Source organism: Colias eurytheme, chromosome 6, assembly GCF_061535395.1.
Source record: "Colias eurytheme isolate Ceu_HAF_F1 chromosome 6, ilColEury1 Martin Lab GWU primary, whole genome shotgun sequence".
Lineage (NCBI taxonomy): Eukaryota > Metazoa > Arthropoda > Insecta > Lepidoptera > Pieridae > Colias > Colias eurytheme.
In genome coordinates, this window is record NC_142985.1 from 6409055 (window position 1) to 6436018 (window position 26964).

The window sequence follows — 26964 nt, forward strand, 5'->3', positions numbered from 1 at the left end:
GTCTGCAATGTCGTTCTTGGAATCCCATATGTAGTTGTTACTTTTTTGACAGGTTTTCCTAACTCTTGCACTTCTCGTTTTGTTTGCTGCATAGTTGAGCGTTGCCATGAGGCTTGTGAAGTTTTACGCTTATATTTACGCCGGTCATAAGCGGTCATCTGAAAGGAAAAAGCAAATTAACAAAAGAATGTAACATTTTAGCGGACGGGGCAAAGCGGGCGCGTGCCCGCTTTACCCTGCCCGCTTTGCCTTTTTCGACATTTGAAAGGTTCAGACGAAATTCTACCTCAAAATTTTTAGACACGTGGATTTTTATGGAACCAAAATATGGCCAGATAGCCACTTAATAACTAACAAATTTTGGTTAAAGGATTGTAAACACCAAAATAAAAAGAACACATATTACATACCTTGCAATATTTTTCAAAAATCGTCGAAAAACATTTATTTGTTGCAGCTTGTAAATGCGTGCTCGCAAGCGAATCCAACGACTGCCACGAGGTGGGAGGGGTGTGGGGATCGTGCTCACGAGTCGCGCGCGCGCCATTATTTAAAATTCCGATACTATACTGAGTGCCCTCTTTAGGCTCTGTGCCCACTTTAGGCCCCTTTCCCCTAATTTATTAAAAAAATCTACCCTTCACACAAGATAATATAGCTAACACGAGCTGAAAATATCAAATTGAATTTTTTGTCTCTCTGTCTGTTGTCAGCTTTCAAAGCAAGAACTGCTGGACTCATTTCGTTGAAACTTTTTAAGATTTTTGAAAGGTTTTTTGAAAATTTTTAACTTGTGTTTCATAAGAAGTTTTCCAACAGTTTTCAGAGTCCAAAAAATAGCTTCTTATAATATCATAGCATCTTTTAAGGTGCTATTGTACAAGAACATTTATATAAAATATTATTTATGATGCTTTTTATTTATGATAGGTATTCGTAAAAAAATACATTAGGTAGTACCACAGTATTACCATATTTCCTACAGTATGGCGACGAATGTACTTGTGCAGAGAAACGGAGGGGAACTGGCGGGGGGTCGGGCGACGCGGGCCGCTTAATGCAATCACGCTGAGTTTGCATTAACTATCGCGAAAGGACGACGCAGTCGTATTTTTTGTGTAATAATTTTATTATACATAGGTACTTACATATTCTATTATGGCGCGCAAAAACTGTTCCGTTTACGGATGTAAATCTACATTGAAATCCCAGAAGAAAACAATATTTCAGAAAGATTGTATTAATTGTATCTGTTGAATTAAAATCAAAGCTATGTATATGTTGTCCTCATTATTTTCTAATCAGATTGTACATCCCAATGCGAATGCATTACTTAGTTAAATGGTATAATATACAATTAAGAACATCCAAAAATAAAGTGTCCACGTAAATAATATTTAGCAGTGCAATATCTGTAATTATATATTTATGAACAAATAATTACATCAGATTTAATAATCGCAATTATTTTGAACGTACATATGAATAAATGATTTCATCATAATATTAATAATCACAATTGTTTTATTTCCCATTTGTTGCAACCCTAGCGTATTTTCGTGTGGCAGCGTAAGTACCTACGCTGGCGGCGGCATCGCGCGACATCAAAGGCGTTTCCTTACTGTAGGAAATAATATTGTAATACTGTGGTAGTACGGTGTACGGCACTAATTCGGGAAACCATTTAACAAACGCCAAGATTGTAAAACCTTGGCACTGATTTTCAGTCGACACTGACTGGGACTAATAGACTAATTATTAGTACCACCAACAACTCTGTAGGTACATAGTTATTCATATCTATGTGCATTGTGCGCACTATATTTACAATACAAACAAAGAATATATTATGGGTTTTCATACTAATTATGACATTATAACACTTCTATTGCCTTGTTATTTAGATTTCTATGGTAATACATAGTGTAGTATGCTGATAATAATTAAAAAAAAAGACGGGTTGCACTCCGGGAGTGCCGGCAGAAGTGTACTTGATTATTAACGTTGAGCATGTTTGATATTTTGGATTTGGATACCACGTAAGGGCGCTTGTGCACTACAAGGAATTTTACTGTCCGGCATTCCGATTTTTTACGGTCCGGTGTGGCATGAAAAAACCGATGAATTGCTTGTGCACCTTTCCGTCTTTACTCGGATCAGTGCGGTACAGTTCAAGGAAGTTTGGCGGTATAATGCTATCATAAATGATTGTTTTTGTATTTTACAAGAAACGAGTAAAAAATATAGAATGTGAAATATTATATTACTTCGTTATAATAAAAAGTAAAGTTCCGTAAGAGATTTAAAATGCGTGTTTCACTTATTTATTTTAATCGGTGACGAGGAGCTAATTAAGCTATTCCCACTTGAACTTTAACTTACCAACACTTACTTAGATAATAATTATAGGTCAATGCTTGTTCAATGTATGTAAAATAACAATACCGACTTCTCAAATCTCATTGCCAACTAAAAGAAAGTAAAACAAGAGCTTGCTTTTAATTGGCATATGCAGTAAAAACAGTAAAATCCAAGCAAGTGGGCATTCGAAAACAATTATACCTACAGCGACTCGTAGACACAAAAAACCATCCGGAATAGGGAAAAGTAAAATGTCGGACAGTAAAATTACGTATAGTGCACAAGCTAGTATATAGATTAATGGCGTGCCATACCGGACCGTAAAAAATCGGAATGCCGGACCGTAAAATTCCTTGTAGTGGACAAACGCCCTAATAAGATATAGCTTAGATTGTTTTTTTTTTTAAGATTTTATGCCGCAGTTGAGATCACTTGATCAAAAATATTTATGAGGCTGCACTCAATAGTATCCCATTTATCAAAGTCACCATTGTGAATAAAGAATTGTCGTTGTGAATAAAGAATTCAGCACATCGCCTACATTTGAAATTGACAAACTAAATTGCACACCAGCGCCACACGTGCAAATACGGTCACATTATAATGTGACCCGGGAAGTAGGTACTGAAAAACGTTCTAGATTGTTCTCAGCATATTCACTATAGTCCTTTTCACCTATGATGATTCCTGTGACACTTCATAGTGTTCCGAATTACGAATTTTATGTTTAAAAAGTCAAAATAATTTTAGTGCATAATATTTTTATTTTATGGCGGCATTATTACCAAAAATATAAAAATGAAACATCTTAAGCTTATAAATCAAAAACAGTATTGTTTAGTTTAATATAATGAAAAATAAAATAAAATAACAGAAAAATATAGTACCTACGCAATTCGTGTACATGAAATGGATCGTTGAAAAATCATAGAGTTGGAAAATCATATAATCGGCGCCCATCTTTTGATCGTTTGTCAATCGAGTGTATACAAGTTGCATTTTTATATTGATACTTTACGTGGTATTCTGTAATTGTTATTGTTGACTTTTTGTTGCTGTTGTTTGCTAAGTTTCCTTAGTTAATTGTTGGCGAAATGCCGAAAAAACTCATTTTGGTACTTTATTCAAATCGATTTCATTTCCATATAGAATATTGTCGATTATCGGAAACAATTGATACGATTTCAGTAACCGACATCTCTACACGTGTCAAAAATCGATGTGTCACAGAAATCATCTTAGGTGGAAAGGACTATAGATGACGTTTATTTATAAAATGAATCAAATATAAATAAAACACATCTTACAGAAAATATGAAAATATAATTAATACATTCTTTACAAACACTTCAAAATTAAAGAAATTAGTAACAACTTTTTTTTTTACAGACAACAGTAAAAAACCCCCCAATAACATCTTGTAGTAACCTTGTGTTACCTCAATGGAACAGGAACATGATAACATGGATTTGGTGTTGGGCTCTGAAAGCAAATTGGTTATTATTAATAAAACCTGAATAAAACTTTATTGTTTATCAAACATTTAAATGCTACGTACCTGTTTAAAGTAATTGCATACTGAATAGCGGACATTTTGATTGCGTCTATTGAAGCATTCTTTGGGAAAAGCTGACGGTCTATTAGCAAAAACGCTGTCATGAACAATGAGAGGTCTGCGTCGGGTAACTGGGTCTAGTTCGCAGTCAGGGCAGCTACTTCGACACACTGGTAAGCAAGGGTACGGTGCTGGTGGAGCTCTCGGACATATAGGCCGTTGTTTGGGAAGAATCGGCGGTGGACATTGGGGATTACAGCAAGGTAATACTGGTTGATAGCAATTTATCGGTTCGACGCAAGGACAGACCTGAAAAACAAAAGGCGTGTATATTTAGCTGAAATAAATTTTTTGAGAACTTTGAATCGTAAAATATTAATTATCCTTTCTTTGCAAAAAAATGAGTAAAACTTAATTAGGAGTTTGTTATACTTACTGGTGGAGGATCACAAGGTTCAGGAGGTGGGCAACAAGGTAAAACCGGTGGGCAACAGACAGGCTTCGGTGGGGGATAGGGAGGTGGGTCGCAAGGCGGCGCTCGGCGAGGCTTGCAACAAGGAAATATGGGAACTATAGGAGGTACACAATCCGGTAGAACTGGAGCGGGTGGTGGTCTAAAGTTCGGCTTACAAATACAGGGTGGGCACGGGGTGCAGGGTACGGGAGGAGGACAGCAAGGCTGGCAACATGGCGCTGGTGGCGGACATGAAAACGTGCACGGACCCGTCCCACACGGTAATATAGCTGGACAAGTCGGGCAAAAACACATTGAACACATTATATTTTTGTACGATTTTACTTCGTTATCATTGATTATGCAAGACTTGTTTAATTTTTATTTAATTTATATAAATATTAAATTTTTTATCAAACAATTTTAGTAAACTTGTTTTTTTAATTGAATTTATAGAATGACAAGATTTATTTTCTTCTTTCGCAGTTATTTACCACCAGTTCTAAGGCCGTGACAACACTGCGGATATTTATCGCGCGATTTTTATTCCGTGGTCAAAATTACATCTATATACGCACTGCGGATAAAATTCCGCGCGGAATTTGTCAGTTCAATGCAGTTCGCCAGCTATTACCTATGAAAATACAAATTGGAGAAAAGCAGTTTAAGCACGACTGATAAGCAAGCAGTGCGAAGATAGATGACTAAACTCCATACTGCACAAAATACCTATCCGCGCGGAAAAAAATCGCGCGAAGTCTGCACCAAATCACAGATTTGTGACTTCTAATAATTAGCGAATTATTTTCCGCGCTGATTTTATTCCACCAGTGCGGATACTCTCATTGTATTCAATGTGTTCCAGAATTGCGGATAAAAATACGCGCATAAAATATCCGCAGTGCGTACATGGCCTTAAAGAAGAATAAAAAAAATATTAAAAAATAGAAGCATGTCGTGACATTAACATGACATTCAATCATTTTTCTATGTAAATTATAAGTAAAAAATATTTTTTTATATAAATTTATAAAATACCAAAAATGAGTGCACCGTTTTATAGTTACGACCCTTGCGTTTGTACTGGGATGCCTTGCGGCGCCTGCTACCCGTATTCAACGAAGCCTTGCGCAGCATCATGTAACGACCTGGGAAAGTGCTCCGTGTGTCCCGGTGGCGGATGTTCCCCGTGTCCCGCGCCAGTGCGGCCATGTCCAGCTCCATGCCCGGCTCCCCCAATTTTACCCTGTTTGCCCCCATGTCCACCATGTGATAAGGTAGAAATAGGAATTCAGTCATTCATTCTTATGATTCCATTAGCTCTATACTTTGGTAGCTAAACATTAACATAAGAGGATATTTGAGTTTCATACTAAAGCACAAAAAATCAAATTTGCTCCTCAAATTGTACAAAAGAAACTAGATGGAAACCAATTATCTCCTGAAATATCATAGAAAAACTCTTGCTTATGGGTTTTTCTAATATAATGTTAAAACAAAATGGTTTTGGTTATACAATTATTAAGACTTTAATTCGCAGTTTCCAGCTTTATAAAGATTCAGAAGGTATAAATATTAAATACGAGCAATGACTAAAGTCTTCAATTCTTCCAAGAATATGATTTGATAATAAAATCGATTTCATGTTTTACGAGTAATTTTATATACATTCCAGCCAGCGACTCCAATTCCACCGCCAGCGCCATCTTGCGACAGCGTAGCGATACCGTGCTGCAGGCCGAACCGCTGCAGGCCGTGTCCATGCTACTGCTGCACTGAGCCCGCCTTGTGCTCTGTGAAGCGCTGCAGCCACCCCGGTGTACCTGTCTGCTGTGGTTGTTGTGGACCTTGTATGCCCATTTGGTGACGTAATAAATGATGAAAAATAAAACTGTTTCTTTATTTTATCAATCTCCAAAATTTTTAAATTTTTAACATTCAGAAATGAAATAGGTAGGAATTTGGAAACTAAATGACTGGATTAACTTCGTGTCAACTATTTTTCTCACCGAATAAACTTCCCCGAATATCTCTATATTATAAAAAAAAATACCAAATCGGTCCAGGCATTTACGAACAGCAATTGATATTTGTAAAAATAAAATATAGGACGTGAGTAGATAATTTTTAAATAAGTAGGTAAAAATTGTTTCTACCTCTTTTTATCTTTCATTATCGTATGATGTTTTCCATTCATTTTTAATTTATAATTTATTTAGATAAATTAATTATCTATCCATACTATCCATACTAATATTATAAATGCGAAAGTAACTCTGTCTGTCTGTCTGTTACTCAATCACGCCTTAACTACTGAACCAATTTGCATGAAATTTGGTATAGAGATATTTTGATACCTGAGAAAGGACATAGGATAGGTTTTATCCCGGAAATCCTACGGGAACGGGTTTTTCTTTCAAAACGCGGGCGAAGCCGCGGGCGGAAAGCTAGTCAAAATATAAATTACGCTAACACGAGATAAGTCATATTCAAGTTATCTAAGTTGATAAGAATTGTCTTTTAAATGGCTTAAAATGAGATATTGTTATTATAATAGCTTGATTAAGCTTATCTTATTTAGAGAATCTGCCTCACAACCTAATAAATTGTTTGTTTTAGTTTTATGAGAAAAAAATAAAAAAATAAAAAGTAAATACTATTTTTTCTGGTCTAGTTTATTCCACACAGAATACGAATAAAGTATTTTACTTAAACAATATTACATCACCATTTTCAATGTTTTACGCGATAAGTAAAAGAAAAAAGAATTAAAACATAATACAAGAGTATTTTGAATAAATTAATTCAGATGCCATAAAAGTTCTATTACGCATTGGCTTGAATCCAAGCGGTGTATTTATTAATATTTGTATAAACGCCAGGGTATTCATCTAAGCCACATATAGGGGTGCGCCAAGAAGCGATGCCGACCAGCACAGCGTTATTGTGAACCAAAGCATTGCCGAGGTCTCCTTCGCAGAAGTCGACTCCACCGCTAGGGCTGCCAGCGCATATCATATTGTCTGTCACTTCCATAGAAAAGAGGTTATAGTTTATACTGCAAGTCCTATGATTAATGATCCTGATATCGGCCCTGAGCATCTGGTTGGGTTTTTCTTGTTCGTACTGAAATAAAGAAAATGGAAATATATTTAATATTTTGCTTTAGAACTGTTTTTGAGGGTTCGAGTAGGAATTCACTCTACTTACTGCAATAGCACCCCATCCAGCAGTGGTCACTGGAGTGTTATCACCGAGAATATATCCGGGACCGGCGATACCAATGTTGGTAATATTTGGACCGTAGGTAATAAATGTTTGAGTTCTCAGAATGGCAACATCGTTGTCACTATTGTACACAGTGAATTGAGGGTGAACAATGAAGGATTCAACTGTGTAAAGGACTCCTCCGCTGTTGGCCAACGACGACCCAAGCCGAGCGCTCCATAGCCGAGGTGAATCGTTTCTAAAACATTAATGATCAGGTTAAATGCGAGTTGACATGTTAAATTTTAAATTATAAGAGCGATCTTAATCAGTGTTAGTTTACAATATTTTTTTTTCTTTTTTCTCGAGAAAATTTTTAATTTATTTATGTAGATACATATTTATTTAATACCTACCCATAAGACACACTAACATTACAGTTTCCCAATTCGATAGTGTTTTCTATATTAATTACATTCTATGTTAGTTATATTATCATTATATTGATTACATTGAAATAAAACATAAGATTTTTACATTACTTTTTATATCATACCTACTTGCTTTCCGCCCGCGGCTTCGCCCGCGTTTTCAAAGAAAAACCTGTTTCCGAAGGATTTCCGGGATAAAAGCTATCCTATGTCCTTTCTCGGGTATCAAAATACCTCTATACCAAATTACATGCAAATTGGTTCAGTAGTTAAGGCGTGATTGAGTAACAGACAGACAGACAGAGTTACTTTCGCATTTATAATATTATAGTATGGATTACAAAAAAACTACTCGCGTGAATTCACCCCAAGTGCAACAAAATATATCCGTTTGGAGTGCTATTTCATTGAGTGAACGAAGGAGTGCACACGTCATAATTGCCTGACCTGGCAAGTTGGTGCGAGTGGACGGCCCCACCAGCAGGGACGACACCATCATCGGCGACCCAGGGCCACCATCTGGTACATACAAATATATTTTACCCAAAATGTCAGCATTATATTGTATCCTACCTCTAAAAATTTTGAACAGGTACAAGATTATAAATTTATAAAGAATAGAAAAAATACACATGTAACTAAATAAATATATAAATAAAAATAATTAGACACATAAAACTGAAAGTATAGAATAAATTCGATTGCTCTGGCGGGTCACGAGTGGCTGAGTTGGTCAGGCATCCGCCCCGGAATGGCGCGAAAGGATGCGGGTTCGAGTCCCGCCTCGTGATTGAATGTTGTCTTTTCTTTATAAAGTTATATTAATAAAGCATTTGAATGCCATAAAACCAAAATATCAATTTCAACAGGTACAAGATTTACGCCAGGTCGTTATATCCCACGATGCCCAAAACAAATAAAGTCGGATATAAGCAGATAGAAACGTGTAGTTTTTGTACTTTTCGTGCGGAATTCTTGAAATAAATTAAAGTAAGTTGTAGTTATCACATTAATGTAAAATATAGCTTAGATTTGTACATACAAAACGCAGTTAACAGAAGTAAGAATGGATCTGCTGTTGATGATAGAGCCGCCACATTGTTGTTCGTACGAGCCAATGACGGAGTTGTAGCGCATAAGCACAGCCGCATAAGGGTGTGATGAGATTTCTGCTTCAACGCCTCCGATAATCCTCTGTTCAGGTAGACCTTAACAAAAATATGAGGATACTAGCTTTCCGCCCGCGGCTTCGCCCGCGCAGTTTAAGAAAAACCCGCATAGTTCCCGTTACCGTGGGATTTCCAGGATTGCATCATTTTCCCGGGATAAAAAGTAGCCTATGTCCGTTCTCGGGTATCAAAATATATCCATACCAAATTTCATGAAAATTGGTTCAGTAGTTCAGGCGTGATTGAGTAACAGACAGACAGAGTTACTTTCGCATTTATAATATTAAAAGTATGGATTAAATAATAATTATTAGGTGGTATGTAAAACGAATTGTTATAGGTACATACCACGCGCTGACTTGTTAGTCAGAACTTAACGCGATGAGCGCGATCAAATAAAATTGATCCAAATTGTAAAAAATGGCGAATTAAAATTGGAGTTCTAGTTCTTTAAAGTAAGCAAGGAATGATATTTGCACACCTAAAATGTAAAAACATATTTTTTAATATATTTTTCTCTGTATAATACCAATATTTATTACTACTTACCTGCAACAGTTGCTACTAGAAGAGCACACAAAATATAAGCCCTCATGATGCTTCACTGAGTAATGACCTCAAGTATTTTAGTTATTATGCACCTCACTATTTAAACTCTATTTTGTCTTTAATTAGAGATAAAAATTATCATCAATTTTTTTGATAACATGACAATGACGATTCCTGCACAGGGGTTCCGTACTCAATTTCTAAATAAGTAATTTAAATTATGTGGGCGAATCAGTCTCTCTCGTCCCATCACTCATTTCAAGTCAGCCACGTGACCACTTTCTCATTTTCAGGAATTAAGTGCATAAAAGTGTGTATTAAATTTTAACTTGCAGTATACGCACGAGCGTAGAACCAAGGTTCTGGGTTCGATTCCCGCCCAAGACAAAGAAAAAACAAATGTCTTGGTCTGGCAGGACATAGAAAGCTGATCACCTACTTGTTCCTAAAGAAAACTGATCAGTGAAACAGGTGTAGTACGATTGGGTGGATTAAAAAAAACTTACATAAGATGATCCATTTATCTATAATTTACCTACTTTGAAACATGTTTAAATAACGTCAACGATGCGATAATAATTGGCTTAATATTTCTTCTTTATCATTATCCGATTACTGTAAGCTGTAGTACCTAAACGCTACAAAAGACGTTGCCAAAAAAATGGATTATCCTTTAACAGCAATTATCACTATCACTACATAGTATAAAACAAAGTCGCTTTCCCTGTCCCTATGTCCCTATGTCCCTTTGTACGCTTAAATCTTTGAAACTACGCAACGGATTTTGATGCAGTTTTTTTTAATAGATAGAGTGATTCAAGAGGAAGGTTTATATGTATAATATCATCCATTAAATAGTGGAGAAGTACTGTTATTTTTGAGGTTTCTAATGTGATGTCGTAAAAAATTGCATTTTTTCCGCTTACATTGCAAACGCAGGCTGAACCCTACGAGTTTTATCAAAATAATGTACTAAGTATTATACACATTGAAAAGGTCTACAGAAAAGTCCGCGATGGTATATGTCTATCTCTTATGGATAACCCACAATAACTTTTTTTTGTCATTTACTTTTTACGACAAATAATGGCTAATTTTCGAAGCGATTTTAACCAATACAGCATTAATCCTTAACCAGTTAAATACCTTGAATACATTATTCATTTAATATAGATCTATATGGCCCTTTACACCGTATGATTTAAGTGAATATTTTCGAAGATATTACAGATTAAAAAATTGCGGGACGTAGCGTTTGCGGCGGTACGGGCCGGCCGCCCGGCTATGTATTTTATAACCGTGCGAAGCCGGAGCGGGCCGCTATGTTTTTATATACAACGTTCAATATTTCTCTGTAGTGTATTTAGTATCAGAATTGCACCCGTGCGAAGCCGGGGCGGGTCGCTAGTCACAATATAAAGAAGAATTTATGAAAATGAATTTTCCATTTTTATTGGTAAAATTACGGTACAACTCATTGGGGTATTATTACTACGTAATTACGTATAGAGGAGACATCACGAACAAAATGTGTGCTGCAGCCTGCAAGCGCGTCGGCGCGGGGCGGCTTGTGAGTCATAGATTAAGCGATGTCATCGACATACCGCTATAGAGGCGAGACTTTGTAAATATTTTGCTTAATACTTATCAATTAAGAACAATCAATGTAACAAAAAAAAAATTAATCTAATAAATATGTAAATTATTACTTAATAAACTTATCATTTAAAAACTTTTCAATTAAAACCAATCAATGTAACAAAAAAAAATTGATACATAGGTAGGTAATTTATTTTCATCTTTCATGATTTAACTTTTTTCAAATAATACCCACGTACAATATTTTTTAAATGTGTAAAATTATTTTTTTCACTATAAAAATTTACGTCATCTAATATTACTATCTATACTTCTTTCATACCCAATCTTGTACCCAATGCCGTTTCTCAAATTTTTGGTCTATGACAATTGACAAATGACGTAAAATGGCGCCCGCCAAAAATTTTGCTCGAACCAAGTTTTAACAATGATTATCTAATTAATTACCGATGAAAAGTTATTTCTTTGCACTTTGCCTTATTTCTTGATTATAAGTGCAATATCGCAACACACTCGAGGGCATATTAATTGATGAGTTTCTTGGTTTTTTGCTTTACAACAAACGAGACATGAACGCGACCATCGCACTAAAGCGACTGAGTGCAGTTAAGCCATATGGCTTATGTTGAGCGGAACATAATATGTGATGTAGGCGGTGTCGTCTCCATATGTATATCTCAATGGTACAACTAGAGTTATAACAAGATCTAGAGGCTAGTGATGTTTGATTTTTGAAATCTAAATGTGGTAAGTGCAAAAAAATTTATTAACATTATGATCATAAAAACCAAATTAAAACCCTTAAGTAGATGTTTAATTACCAGAAAATCCAGAAATTAAAAAAAAATTGGATGTTAATCAACATTTAATTCAGTCCAGTAACTCGCATATTATGTACCTAGTACCTAGATACTTTTAATGACCTATGTAAGTCGCTGGGTGGCCTATTAGACATAAATTATGATTCACTTTTAGCTTTTCGCAGAAATATTACTAATTTCTTGGTTGGTACAAAAATAAATAGCATAAATAATTTTTAACGATTTCTTCTTATAATCTTGTAATTATATGTATTTAAACGCTTAAGTATACATCATTCTACTAATCATTGTTTGTTGTTTAGATTTCATTGTTGTATTTTTTATGGTGTGTCTAAATAAATAAATAAATTAAATTTAGATTATTCTTTGAAATCACAGTTTGAAATACTATACGTAATGAAGAATTGATCTCAAAATCTATGGAGTTATATTGTAAATGGAAGAATTGTAGGTCATTTTAAGGCCTTTAATAAAAAATTACTATTTTTTGTTTTCATCAAAAATGTTAATTTTTCACATTCATTCATCTTCATTTCTTGGCAGAAAACTGTTGACAAAAATTGGCCATTTTTTTCCACAAGTATAATTTTAACTAATCAGTGTTGTCAGTATTTACTATTTACCGACAATTATTTTACCGACAATCTCGGTAATTTTTACTTAAAATCGAATACGAAGGTCTTATTGCGGGATGAGTTCCTGTCCGGTCTTTTTTTGGAAGTATTGATAAAGTTGTTGAACCCTAGTTAAGCTATACTAAAGTATCAAAGACGTTAATCTGTCTGTTACGTGAAAAACCATTGAAACAGGAAGAACATAGGCTATTTTTTTTAAACGAAAAATGACGGAATCGCGGGCAACAGCTAGTGAATTAATATTTAGATAAGTAATTATCATATAGGAATGGTTTTTTTAAATATAAATAAATTAATAAATCTATCAATAAGAATATAAATTACGCGTGATAGCTAACAGTCATATTCAAGTCTTTTTGTATGAAGTTTCCTTACTGTATGTATCTGTATATTGTATCTAAACTGAGTCTCCTAAATGGCTTAAAATTAAATTAAGCTTATATCCAGCTTAGAGAATCTGCCTCACAATTTTATAAATTGTTTGTTTTAGTTTATTATAAGAAAAATAAATAAATAATACGGTATTTATGATTTACTTTATTTCATATACCTAAATAATTGTCAAACGTAAATTATTAAACTTTTTCATTTTCAATTTTTTACAAGATAAGCAAAAGAAGAAAACGTAAAAGTATTCTGAATAAATTACTTCAGACGTCTTCATAATTAATTTATGCATTGGATTGAATCCAGGCAGTGTGTTTATTAACACTGGTATAAACGCCAGGATATTCAGCTAAGCCACAGCTGTAATAGGTGCGCCAAGAAGCGATGCCGACCAGCACAGTGTTATTGTGAACCAAAGCACTGCCGAAGTCTCCTTCGCAGAAGTCGACTCCACCGCTAGGGCTGCCGGCGCATATCATATTGTCTGTCACTTCCATAGAAATGATGTTATAGTTTTGTCTGCAAGTCGTATGGTTAATGATCCCAATATCGGCCTTGAGCAGCTGGTTTGATCTTTCTTGTTCGTACTGAAATAAAGAAAATGGAAATATATTTAATATTTTGCTTTTGAGCTGTTATTGAGGGTTCGAATAGAAAATATTATTCACTCTACTTACTCCAATAGCACCCCATCCAACAATAGTCACTGGAGTGTTGTCACCGAGAATATATCCGGGGCCGGCGATACCAATGTTGGTAATATTTGGACCGTAGGTAATAAATGTTTGAGTTCTCAGGATGGCAACATCGTTGTCATTATTGTACACAGTGTATTGTGGGTGAATGATGAAGGATTCAACTGTGTAAAGGACTCCTCCGCTGTTGGCCAACGACGACCCAAGCCGAGCGCTCCATAGCCGAGGTGAATCGTTTCTAAAACATTAATGATCAGGTTAAATGCTTAAGACAATATGTTAAATTTTAAATTATAAGAGCGATCTTAATCAGTTTTAGTTTAAAATCTTTTTTTTTTCTTGTGTAAATTTTTAATTTACAATACCCATAACAAACACTAACATTACAGTTTCCCAATTCGATAGTGGTTTCTATATTAATAACATTCTATATTAGTTATATTATCATTATATTGGTTACATTGAATTATAACATAAGATTTAAAAACAGTACTTTTTATAACATATTACAAAAAAGCTACTCGCGTGAATTCAATCCAAGTGCAACAAAATATGGATATATTTCATTGAGAGAACGAAGTGCACGCGTCATAGGTGCCTGACCTGGCAAGTTGATGTGAGCGGACGGCACCACCAGCAGCGGCGGCACCAGCAGCGGCGTACCCGCGCATCCATCTGGTACATACAAATACATTTTACCCAAAATATCCGCATTATGTATCCTACCTTTAAAACATTTTGAACAGAAAAAAGATTTACGCCAAGTCTCCTCTAACCGTCAGCTCGTTATTTCCTATCATGCCCAAAACGAATAAACTCGGATACATACTGTATAAGCGGATAGAAAGGTTAAATCCCCCCATCCCCCCGTTATATACTATGTACGTTCAACATAAATTGTTGTACTTTTCATGCGGAATTCTTGAAGTAAATTAAAGTAAGTTTTATTAAAGAAAGTAACTCTGTCTGTCTGTTACGCTTTCCCGCTTAAACCTCTCAACCGATTTTGATGAAATTTGAAACAGACAATCTTTAGACCCTGGGAAAGAACATAGGCTACCTTTTATCAAAACACCACGCGGGCGAAGCTGTGGGGGGAAGCTAGTGTTAAATATAGCTTATATATTTTGTACATACAAAACGCAGTTAACAGAAGTTAGTATGGATCTACTGTTGATGATAGAGCCGGCACATCGTTGTTCGTACGAGCCGATGACGGAGTTGTAGCGCATAAGCACAGCCGCATAAGGGTGTGATGAGATTTCTGCTTCAATGCCACCAATAATCTTCTGTTCAGGTAGACCTTAACAAAAATATGAGGATATTGAATTATCATCAGGCGGTACGTAAAATGAATTACAATGCAAAAGTTATGCGATGAGCGTGGTATCTAATAAAATTCATCCTCATTGCAAAAAAAAAAACTAATTTATTAAAATTGGAGTACTAATTCTTTACACTTAAGTAAGGAATTGAACCTATTTTTTTATATTTTCTTCACTGTATTAACACAAATATTTATTACTACTTACCTGCAACAGTTGCTACTAACAAAGCACACAAAATATAAGCCCTCATGATTCTTCAGTGAGTAGTGAACTCAAATATTTTAGTTATTATGCAACTGACTATTTAAACTCTATTTTGTCTTTAATTAGAGATAAAAAATTATCATCAATTTTTTCGATAACACGACAATGATGATTCCTGCTCGGGGGTTCCGTACTCAATTTCTAAATATTTTAAATTATGTGGGTGAAACTATATAATTCTCTCTCGTCCCATCAGTCATTTCAAGTTAGATGAGCGCATTTCATTTTCGGGAATTAAGTGCATATTAAGTGTATTAAAATTTTACTTGCAGTTTATGCACGAGCGTAGAATCGAGGTTCTGGATTCGATTGTCGAGGTTCTGGGAGAAAAACAAATGTCTTGGCCTGGCAGGACATAGAAGGCTCCTAAGACATAGAAGTTCCTAAATAATCAGATCAGTGAAACAGATATATATATATATATATATATATATATATATATATATATATATATATATATATATATATATATATATATATATATATATATATATTTATCCCTCAAACAAACAGCCGTCCTCTGAAGACAAAAATGCATTTAAACTGGCGTCCACCTGCTTTTGGCGTCCGAATACTGGACGCCACTTTGATAGCCAGTGGCATTTACGTCCTATTGGTCCTAACAAACCGTAGGACAAATATCGATAGATGCCAAAATATCGCTTAAATGGCTGCAATAATATATTAAAAAGTTCCAGAAAAAATCTTAGCGCAGATGAGGCGCTGCTGTCGCGCGTATATTTACAGTCGTATAACTTGGAGATTTCCTGACTCCGACTCCGCGTATTTGGCGTCCACAACTGCGACGTTGCCAGCTCGTTCGCAACAATAGATCACAATCATAATATTTACCACTGACTGCAATTATAACAATATATTCGCCGTAGGAGGTGTACGCGTTGCGTATCATTAGGAGCCCGAGTTTATTTAAAAACTTTTAAAAAGTCAGTGAAAGTTTCAAAAAAAAATACGTGCAGTTACTGGATTTTTTTTAAAAGAATACTTGAGGCGTGATCTACAATCGATATAGAAGCCAAAAATATAGTTTTTAGAATTTTTGTCTGTTTGTCTGTATGTACGTCCGGGATAAACTCATGCATGGATTTACTTGAAATTATGCATGAATATTACTAAGAGGTCGGGTCAGGCTATAGGCTACATATTATCAAGCTATCACCTACGGGGCAGAAGAGTTCGTTTGTTTGGTTGAACGCGCTAATCTCAGGAACTACTAGTACGATTTGATTGATTTTATTCTTTCAGTGTGATAGCTCATTTATTGAGGAAGTCTATAAGCTATATAATATCACGCTAAAGCTAATAGGAGTGGAGCAGTTATGAAAAATGTTACCAAATTGGAGGAAATTTAAGCGACGGTAGCGGAACAGTAGTGTTTATCGTGGGTGAAATTCTTTATAAGCCATAAGATTTAAAGCGAAAAGACCACGATCGTAACTTTCAGTTAAAATAACAACATCCATACTATATTATTAATATTATAAATGCAAAGGTAACTCTGTCTGTCTGTCTGTTACTCAATCACGCCTAAACTACTGAACCAATTTTCATGAAATTTGGTATGGAGATATTTTGATACCCGAGAAAGGACATAGGCTACTTTTTATCCCGGGAAAATGACGAAATCCCGTAAATCCCACGGGAACGGGAACTATGCGGGTTTTTCTTTGACTGCGCGGGCGAAGCCGCGGGCGGAAACCTAGTAGTAAATATGTTTATATTGAACGGACGTACAATAGCTTTATACGGACGTCCAATTGCTATATACGAATGTTCAATTCAAATCTAGTGGGATATTCTCAAAATCTCTCTTCTTCTCTCTAAAAATATATCTTCCTACTAAATGCCAATAATTCCCATTGATCCCGGGAAAATCTGTGGGGACAAATGAGAATAATCCAATATGGTGCAAGTGATGCAACACGATTGGTAACAGTATTTCCATCATACAGTAGCTTGTAGCCAAACAGTACTGCCTTAAATAGTAAATTATCCCTCAATCGTAGTTCGAAGCGTGTCGAGGGGTTTCATCCTTTCATTGTGGATATCCCTAACATTCGAACTCGTCGCTTCGAGTCTTCTTTCATAATTAAAACAGCCAAACAATGGAATTCACTCCCTACCACTATTTTTCCTGAGCAATACAACCTGGACCTCTTCAAAGCTAGGGTGAATAGGCTTCTCCTAGGCAGACGTGTACCCAAGTAGACCACATCGTCGCTTTTACTCAGGTGGGATTGTGGTCAAACGATGGCCTATCGATTATAAAAAAAAATGTGTGCGTGTACTAGTGTACACACGTAAGAAGTGAAACTTCTTTATGACCTTATTTTTCAAAAAATAATTTACTATATGCAACTTTACAGAAATACGTCGATTCACGCGTGGTAGGCATAAGAAGATGGCGCGTAACGAAAAAATGTTACACTAAATTTTTTTCCCACCCCGATAAAGAAGTTTCACTTCAAAAAAAATAGTGCCACATTTTTACAATTAAAGTAGCCAGGTTATTTAACGTCCGTATATAGCTATTAGGCGTCCGTATATAGATATTGGACGTCCGTATATAATATTTGACGTCCATATATAATATTGGTTCACAAATAAAGTTATTACCTACCTAATTGTCTTATAAAAAAATAGACTAGATAAACATGTACATAATTATATGCTTGTTATTTTAGCAACTACCTGCGATTTTTCATGTAAAAATTACAGACATGAGCTTAATTTTCATTCTCTTATTATAAACTATTTGTGTACTAAACTTTATCAAAATCCATTGTTACTTAGTTGTGTAGATAGATAATAATAAATGATATAAAAATAATGTGCATCCGTATATGTATAGATCTTACGAAATTAGTATAAATGAAAAGACAAGCGTTAATAAAAGAAACCGAAATCTGGCAACGTCGCACTCACAAAATATGCCGTTCATGCTATGAGGACGCTAGATAGTCGATGCGATAGATAAATCACGATCAATATATCCAGGACGCCTATAATTAATGAGCATGGTTCGGGGTTCAAAAATGTTGCGGCACGAACGCAAGAAGAATATCGCGAAAAATTAAATTATTCGAAAATGACGTACCCCACGGAGCTGGCTATCGAAAAACTAAGCAATATTCATTAACACATTTTAAAAAAAGCAAGGGGAACTGGGGGACGTCGTAATGATGCACGACGTGCATGACGCCAAAAAGATTGTATGATGTAAATATATATATATATATATATATATATATAAATGCATCTGCCCCTTGCCCCCAGCACGATTGGGTGGATTAAAAAAACTTAAGTACATAAGATGATCCATTTATCTATAATTTCCTTTGAAACATATTTTAATAACGTCATCGATGCGATAATAATTGGCTTAGTATTTCTTCTTTATCACTATGCTTAATCGCATGTTGATGATAGATGGTCTCATTCTATTATCACGCCGTTGCATTTCGACTTATATTCGGATCTTAGACCATGGGGGTTTTTTATAAAACATTATTAGAGTAATCAACTATTTTGTATTAAAAATAAAAAAATAAAAATATAATAATAATCAGTCTTCTTGATCATCATCGTGATATGATCGTGATCATAATGAACATGGTTTTACGAATGGCGCCAAAACATATTTTTACGAGAATAAAATGATAATAGGCGTTCGTCATTATTTCGCCGATTCGTTTTTCCGAGAATATTATTTTAAAAGTTATTATCACATAAAGAGTAAATAAACTTTTTCACTATCATAATACTACCTTTTTTTTCTAGTGCGAAAATGTTCTAGGAAAAGCAGTGAATATTATTGTAATATCTTATAACTTTGCGGATTACAGGAGAAAAATTACAAAAAAGATTATAATTAGAAAATAATTTGGAAAATCCAAAAGTGCACGCCTCATAATTTTTTTTAATAAATATTTATTAATTATTATTTTTGTTTATTTAATAACAATTAAACCACATCGAATCAGACCCTGAAAAATGAAAGGGTTCTATTCCTGAGCATACTCAAGCGTAAGAGAAAAAAAAAGACTCGATTAGTAAAGTATTTCGGTCGCTATCGTGTTAACAAGAAAAAGGATCCGCACATTCAGACACACGGACGTCCAAGACAGAACTTTTTTAAACTGTTTTTTAACTAGTTTAAATAACAAAAATGACATCAAAAATATCATGAACGTTAAAAATAGTGTTTTTTCTTAATATGTGTGTGTATGTATTATCTTACAAGTGCAATGTATGATACATAAAGACATTTTAAGTTTGAAAAATCAGATGTTTTGCGCGAAGTGACAGTAGTACCCACCTCAACGCTTCGCTTATGAGGCGTGCAAAAGTAAAGGGGTTGTGAGTTTAAATTATTAAAAATACTTTTTTTTATAGTATAGGTAATGTAATTAAAAATCATTTTCGCAATAATTATTCCTATGTGTGTGTTATAAGACATTGTTTTTTACCAAATTTCAAGTAGGCATATGTTTTGATTACTACCCTGTAAGTAGAAGGGACATCCTGTAAGTTTTGATTCCCTTGCGAATATCGAAATTTGTGAAAATTTGTAGCATGAACGGCTGTATTTTTGATTGCGTTAGTTTATAAATATTTTTTCTCAGCTTCAAGGGACCATAGACTTAAGTATTCAATACTAGCGACCCGCCCCGGCTTCGCACGGGTGCAATGCTGATACTAAATACACTACAGAAAAACTGTGAACGTTGTATATAATAACATAGCGGCCCGCTCCGACTTCGCACGGGTATAAAATATACATATTATAATGATATAATATAGCCGGGCGGCCGGCCGGCGGCCGGTACCGCCGCAAACGCTACGTCCCGCAATTTTTAAATCTGTAATTTTCTGTAGACCTTTTGGATGTTATTATATTAATGGATGTTATTATACATATAAACCTTCCTCTTGAATCTATTAAAAAAAACCGCAGCAAAATCCATTGCGTAGTTTCAAAGATTTAAGCGTACAAAGGGACATAGGGACATAGGGACAGGGAAAGCGACTTTGTTTTATACTATGTAGTGATGATAAATTTCAAGTTGATATCTCCACGCGTTCCTGAAGACGAATCTTGACAGACACACAGACGGACAACAAAGTTATCCTATAAGAGTACCGGTTTTTTCTTTTGAGACACGGAACCCTAAAAATTATATTTTGGACTTAATTTGTAAGCATTTTTAATTGTCATTTTGAATTTGGTCTCATTTCGATTCGGAGCATTTTACTTCCCATAGAATAAAAAAAATTCTTCCTACAAAAGCAGTCGGCATATTATGTAGAGTGTTGGGTGTTAAATTTAATCTTAAAATATTCAACTAGGTTTTGAAAAATTTGTTTGGGACGTGCGTAGTGACCATAAATATTCGGTTGGGAAAGAGAAACCTGCTGCGAAAGCTCTCAGTAAGTTTTATTTTATTTAAATTTTACATCATAAATTCTTATTTTAACAATTAACATTGAAGATAAGGCTCACACACAGTCCAACGCTTTGGACAGATCGCAAAGGACGAATATGGTATCAAAAGAATTCTCCCATGCCTCATGAATTATCCTTATAAGAGCTTAAATTATATTTTCTTAAATTTTAACCAGGGTCATACCATAGTATGACCCTTTAATATAAAAGGAGCTGCAAGCGCAGTTATTATTGGCGGGTCCATGTTTTTTTTTAAAGGCACCCGCCATCTCAGGGTGTTCGCGCCACCTCTGGAATATTGTCCAGAGACATTATTTACATTTTTTTTTATTTACAAAAAACAATTTATAAAGACATAATTAGTCCATGCGGGTCCATGTTCAAATGAACAGTAGATAGTGATAAACCGCGTCCCGTGTAGTTTGATGGTCCGCGGCAGCTTTGGCGAGCGGATTCCCGCGGCGGGAAAACCGCTCGTATAGTATGACCCTTATAAATTAAGATAATACATATTATATAGGTATGTCAACCTAATAGATTAATAAACTGATTCAGCATTATCTTCTCAAAAAACTTTTACTAAAAGCAAGCAAGGGAGCATTTATACCGCTCTGTAATTATTTGTAATTTTAGTATGTATTACCATTTTTTAAGACAGGTATAATTTTGGAAATTTTCATAAGATCTGGAAACATAACACGCACGTGTACGTAAGTACGTAGCGGCATAGTCATAGATGACATGTTATCACACCTAGACATAGAGAAGTGTCGCTATTCGGTATTATGATTTGGTTAAATATAAATAAGAGCTAGCGCGCAAGAGCAACTTTGTCTCCGTAACTATTTTGTCTCTCCCATCAATTGTATGGGGAGTTGCGTCGCTACGTGCGCGCACTTTCATACTAGCCCATGGGTGGAGAGACAAAATAGTTGCGGAGACAAAGTTGCTCGTGCGCGCTAGCTCTTTATCAATCAATCAAAATATAAATAGTTACGCGTGATAGCTTACAGTCATATTCAAGTGATCTAATAGTAAATCAAGCTTCTTAAACTTAAAGAATCTGCCTCACGATTTTATAAATTGATTTTTTTAGTTTATTATAAGAAAAATAAATAAATAATACGGGTTTAGTGATCTACTTTATTTCACACTGAATATAAACCATATAACATTACCATTTTCAATATTTTATACGGTAAGTAAAAGAAGAAAACATTATATGAGAGCATTTATGCATTGGATTGAATCCAGGAAGAGTATTTATTAACACTGGTATAAACGCCAGGGTAATCAGCTAAGCCACAGATAGCGGTGCGCCAAGACGCGACGCCGATCAGCACGTTGTTGTGAACCAAAGCGTTGCCGACGTCTCCTTCACAGAAGTCGACACCACCGCTAGGGTTGCCAGCGCACATCATATTCTCTGTCACTTCCATAGAAATGATGTTATAGTTTTGTCTGCAAGTCGTATGGTTAATGATCCTCAAATCGGCCTTGAGCAGCTGGTTTGATTTTTCTTGTTCGTACTGAAAGTTAAGAAAATCAGGGTTCAAGTTGGAAATATTTTATATGAACGAATATTTTTCCTAAGTTTTTGAGGGTTTGAGTTGGATTAACTAATAACTCTACTTACCCCTACAGCACCCCATCCAACAGTGGTCACTGGAGTGTTGTCACCGAGAATATATCCGGAACCGGCAATACCAATGTTTCTAATATTTGCGCCGTAGGTAATAAAACCTTGAGTTCTCAGGATGGCAACATCGTTATCGCTATTGAACACATCGTATTGCGGGTGAATGATGAAGGATCCAACCGTGTAAAGGACTCCTCCGCTGTTAGCCAACGACGACCCAAGTCGAGCGCTCCATATCTGCGGTGAATCGTTTCTAAAACATAAATTATCGGGTTAAACGCTGAAGACATGATAAATTTTAAATAATAAGAGCGATCTCAATCAGTTTTAGTTTAAAATTTTTTTTTATTTTCTCTGATGAAAATTTACATGAGATAATTTTTGTACTTCTCGTGCGGAATTCTTGACGTAAATTAAAGTAAGTTTTAGTTATCACATTAATGTTAAATATAGCTTAGATTTTTACATACATAACGCATCTAACAGAAGTAAGAAGGGATCTGTTGTTGATGATAGCGCCGCCACATTGTTGTTCGTACGAGCCGGTGTTGGAGTTGTAGCGCAGAAGCACAGCCGCATAAGGGTGTGATGAGATGTCTGCTTCAACACCACCAATAATTCTCTGTTCAGGAAGACCTTAAAAAAATAGGTCACTGTTTAACTATCATTAGGCGGTGCATAAAACATAATGTATTAAAATTAGACGCAGTAAGTAAGACATCAAAATATTTTCATTCATAGATATAGTTAGAACTGACGAACTACGATAGGCGTCATTTACAGGAATGATACTAGAACCTTGAATAATATGGTTTTCACTGTATTGCCACAGTTATTTATTAGCACCTACCTGCAACAGTTGCTACTAACAGAGCACACAAAATATAAGCCCTCATGATTCTTCAGTGTTATTCACTACTCAAATATTTTAGATATTATGCACCCCACTATTTAAGCTCTTATTGTGTCGTATATTAGAGATAAAACATTATTATCTAATTTTGATAACACGTCTTTATTCTTGTACGGGTTCCGTATTCTATTTCTAAATATGTATTTAAAATTTTGTGGGTTTCAGTTATTTTAAATTCCTAATTTGTAAAAATATACGACAGCAAAAATATTATCAACAGTTTATTTTTGAATCAGAATAATTTTAATTATTCCTTACTAGAGGTCCGCCCCGGCTTCGCCCGTGGTACATATTTCGCAATAAAAGGTAGCCTATGTCCTTTCTCGGGTATCAAAATATCTCCATACCAAATTTCATGCAAATTGGTTCAGTAGTTTAGGCGTGATTGAGTAACAGACAGACAGACAGAGTTACTTTCGCATTTATAATATTAGTATGGATAAAACATACCTGCGTGTGAATGAGAATGCTATGCAAGATTTACAATTTTATTTTTTTTTAACCTAAAGGTGGTAACACCTTTTACCACGGTTACCACAAGCATGATTGGGTGGATATTAGCAATTATTTTATTATTAGGTAATAATCTGATCTAATCTTATAATCTAATTTGAGGCATTTGTTTATAATCTTCTGTAAAAAATTAATAAAAAACGTCATCGGTGCGATTGTAATTAGCTTAATATTTCATCTTAATCATCATGTGATTAATGTGAGCTATTAGGATTAAATATTAATTTCATATCAAAACCAATATATTATCGGTGTGAAATAATACCCAAATAAAATGTATTTAATAAGTAATGAATAAACATTTATAATTTATATTATAATACTAAATTTATTTTTTTCTGCCAGTAACAGGACTTGGTTGTCGGCATGGTCTCAAATATAAATGAAGATCAAAAAATGTCATATGATGGAAAGAAAAATATTCCGGGTTTTTGTATAAGCAGCACTTATCTGCACCACGTCCGAGAATCTGAAAATCAATGACAAAATCATAAACCCGAAAGTAGATTCACGAGATTGATAGAGTGACACTTTTGTAGATTTAAGTTTATAATAATATATCAAAATCTAGGAAGTGACTACCCAAACGTATGCTTTGATAACATAATACATTATTGGACCATATAAAACAAACACAAAATAATTTTTTAATATTAATATATTAATTATTGAAGTAAAATGTAGCTTCATTAGGGTTCCGTAGCCAAAATGGCAAAAACGGAACCCTTATAGTTTCGTCATGTCCGTCTGTCCGTCTGTCCGTCTGTCCGTCTGTCACAGCCGATTTACTCGGAAACTATAAGTACTACAGTGATGAAATTTGATGGGAATATGTGTTGTATGAACCGCTACAAAAATATGACACTAAATAGTAAAAAAAAGAATTGGGGGTGGGGCCCCCCATACATGTAACTGAGGGATGAAATTTTTTTTTTCGATGTACATACCCGTGTGGGGTATCAATGGAAAGGTCTTTTAAAATGATATAAAGTTTTCTAAAAAACATTTTTCTTAAAGTGAACGGTTTTTGAGATATCAGCTCTCAAAGTCGTAAAAAGTATGTCCCCCCCCCCTCTATTTTTATAACTACGGGGTATAAAATTCTAAAAAAAATAGAGGTGATGCATGCTAATTAACTCTTTCAACGATTTTTGGTTTGATCAAAGTATCTCTTATAGTTTTTGAGATAGGTTGATTTAACTGTAATTTATTATATTTGCTGCTACGGAACCCTTTGTGCGCGAGCCCGACTCGCACTTGGCCGGTTTTTTTTTTAACTCACTTCTCCACCCGTACATCTAAATATGCCACACGGGATACCAGGCAGCGCTTCGAAGCGTGGTTTCACAGTGTCGGTGGGTAGATTGTGTCCATATTTACGTGCCTAATATGGAAAAAATCGACACAAAATTTAAATCTTTAAAACTTATGTAAAATGTGTATAATCAGACATCAGTGCGTAATCGTAATTAATTAAAAACATAATCTTAAAAATTAAAGAAGACTGATAGATACGGGATTACCAATGATTATTTAACTACGTTATTGGTTGATATAATTATCGGTTTTTCCTTTAACATCATAATATTAAACATACGTCATAAAAGCTGCCAGATTTTGGACTGCTCGTATCATTGCTACCACCTCCACCAGCGCCGGATCCTTCTCCTACATTAGCTCCAGAACAATATGAAGCTGTCGGAACCGTATGTTTTATTACAAAGAATTTGGATGAAAAAGATAATACTTTATGTTGCAACATAGTGGAAAAGGGTTTTTATTGTTACATCATGTGTTTATGAAATTAAGATTACTAAATAATTTAGATCTGCAGATGCTTTACATATTTTAGTATGGAGAAAAGTGTCAAAATTGAAAGATGTAGCATGTGTGTAGCATGTCAGATCCGTGATAGAGCAAAGAAAAATATCTTGACAGGTTAATTTTTTTTCATCGTAATACAGCTGGACATCCTACAAAAAGATGAAGAGCCCACGACGGCAAGACCTTCGTTATTTTATAAAAGTTAAAAGTTTCTCTCACAGAACAGTAAAAACAAATAGAAGTGTGATGTGGGCGTGGCCATACATTGAAGAAATAACTGACATTTCTTATGACATAATATTATCTAACTCACATTATTACCATTAAGATTACCATGGACCAATATACATATTGGTTCATGTTATTACTTAAAAGTGTAGCAAATATGTAATAACCTGCTAAAAACATTAGTTTACTTTAATTATTTAAAAATAATGGTATAATATAAGTAATAAAGTTATTACTTATCTTTTAAGAGGACTCATGTTGATGGAATTCCACAGACTTTTTAATTATTTTGAGAGTTCGTTTTTCTTTTTCTTTCGTTCGTTTTAGTCAAGTTGTTCACACCTGTACGCACCTGTACAAAGCCATACTATTGCAGCTATACATTTTCGTGAAAATATAGCCCGTCTAGGAGCCCCTTTATGGTGCCGGTAAACGGGCTACAAAAAATGCATCTTGCTGGCAATTTTAATTGACCAATATATATCAGTATAATGAATAGCAATAATTTAATCTTTTAAAAAAAATATTCAATGCACAGGTAGTCTAATAATTATAGGTACAGCATTTATGTACAGTGCCACAAACTTATCTGACCCGGTGGCAAAAACTGGAACTACGTGCCGCCATTTTGAAATGTCACATTTTCACAGACTTTTCATACGGAATATTTTGTTTATATAAAAGAAAGCGACATCAGTGACACTGTCACCGGGTCAGATAAGTTTGTGGCACTATATTTTCTGATAATATTTTTACTGTCAAAAATTATCGACATTGGATATTATTCAATGACGCCTTTCAAAATCAAAACCTATTTTACAAACAGATTTATCACAGATTTATATATATTTACATAGTTACCTATTTTTAACTTTCATTTCATGAACTTAACTGCTCATGTAAATACCTATTACAATCTGGTTTTTAA

General features: G+C 34.8%; 4 protein-coding genes across 4 annotated transcripts; 1 reads left to right on the forward strand and 3 right to left on the reverse strand.

Moving 5' to 3' along the window:
- Positions 1–3795: 3795 nt before the first annotated feature.
- LOC149907709 (uncharacterized) lies at positions 3796–4694 on the reverse strand. The gene is made up of 3 exons (XM_090103288.1): positions 4353–4694; positions 3920–4225; positions 3796–3843 (listed from the first exon to the last, which is right to left on the reverse strand). The coding sequence occupies exons 1-3, from the start codon at positions 4692–4694 to the stop codon at positions 3796–3798; spliced, it is 696 nt and encodes a 231-aa protein (XP_089959414.1).
- Positions 4695–5413: 719 nt separating this feature from the next.
- On the forward strand, positions 5414–6237 carry LOC149907710 (uncharacterized). The gene is made up of 2 exons (XM_090103293.1): positions 5414–5647; positions 6046–6237. Exons 1-2 carry the CDS (start codon positions 5414–5416, stop codon positions 6235–6237), a joined length of 426 nt encoding a protein of 141 aa, XP_089959419.1.
- A 959-nt stretch (positions 6238–7196) lies between these two features.
- Positions 7197–15441, reverse strand: LOC149907711 (uncharacterized). Its single transcript, XM_090102541.1, has 9 exons — positions 15396–15441; positions 15001–15166; positions 14467–14538; positions 13846–14101; positions 13561–13755; positions 9051–9202; positions 8456–8527; positions 7581–7836; positions 7197–7496 (listed from the first exon to the last, which is right to left on the reverse strand). The coding sequence occupies exons 1-9, from the start codon at positions 15439–15441 to the stop codon at positions 7197–7199; spliced, it is 1515 nt and encodes a 504-aa protein (XP_089958667.1).
- Positions 15442–22151: 6710 nt separating this feature from the next.
- LOC149907712 (trypsin CFT-1-like) lies at positions 22152–23454 on the reverse strand. The gene is made up of 4 exons (XM_090102542.1): positions 23409–23454; positions 23029–23194; positions 22556–22811; positions 22152–22448 (listed from the first exon to the last, which is right to left on the reverse strand). Exons 1-4 carry the CDS (start codon positions 23452–23454, stop codon positions 22152–22154), a joined length of 765 nt encoding a protein of 254 aa, XP_089958668.1.
- Positions 23455–26964: the final 3510 nt, after the last annotated feature.

Coding starts and splice junctions, on each gene's coding strand:
- LOC149907711 (XM_090102541.1), bottom strand. CDS start 15,441: ATGAGGGCTTATATTTTGTGTGCTTTGTTAGTAGCAACTGTTGCAG. Junction 15,167..15,395: donor GTTAGTAGCAACTGTTGCAG/GTAAGTAGTAAT, acceptor ATTTTTGTTAAG/GTCTACCTGAACAGAAGATT. Junction 14,102..14,466: donor CGCTCACATCAACTTGCCAG/GTCAGGCACCTA, acceptor TTAATGTTTTAG/AAACGATTCACCTCGGCTAT.
- LOC149907710 (XM_090103293.1), top strand. CDS start 5,414: ATGAGTGCACCGTTTTATAGTTACGACCCTTGCGTTTGTACTGGGATG. Junction 5,648..6,045: donor CATGTCCACCATGTGATAAG/GTAGAAATAGGA, acceptor TATACATTCCAG/CCAGCGACTCCAATTCCACC.
- LOC149907712 (XM_090102542.1), bottom strand. CDS start 23,454: ATGAGGGCTTATATTTTGTGTGCTCTGTTAGTAGCAACTGTTGCAG. Junction 23,195..23,408: donor GTTAGTAGCAACTGTTGCAG/GTAGGTGCTAAT, acceptor TATTTTTTTAAG/GTCTTCCTGAACAGAGAATT. Junction 22,812..23,028: donor ACTTCTGTTAGATGCGTTAT/GTATGTAAAAAT, acceptor TTTATGTTTTAG/AAACGATTCACCGCAGATAT.
- LOC149907709 (XM_090103288.1), bottom strand. CDS start 4,694: ATGTGTTCAATGTGTTTTTGCCCGACTTGTCCAGCTATATTACCGTGT. Junction 4,226..4,352: donor AACCTTGTGATCCTCCACCA/GTAAGTATAACA, acceptor TTTGTTTTTCAG/GTCTGTCCTTGCGTCGAACC. Junction 3,844..3,919: donor TATGCAATTACTTTAAACAG/GTACGTAGCATT, acceptor ATTTGCTTTCAG/AGCCCAACACCAAATCCATG.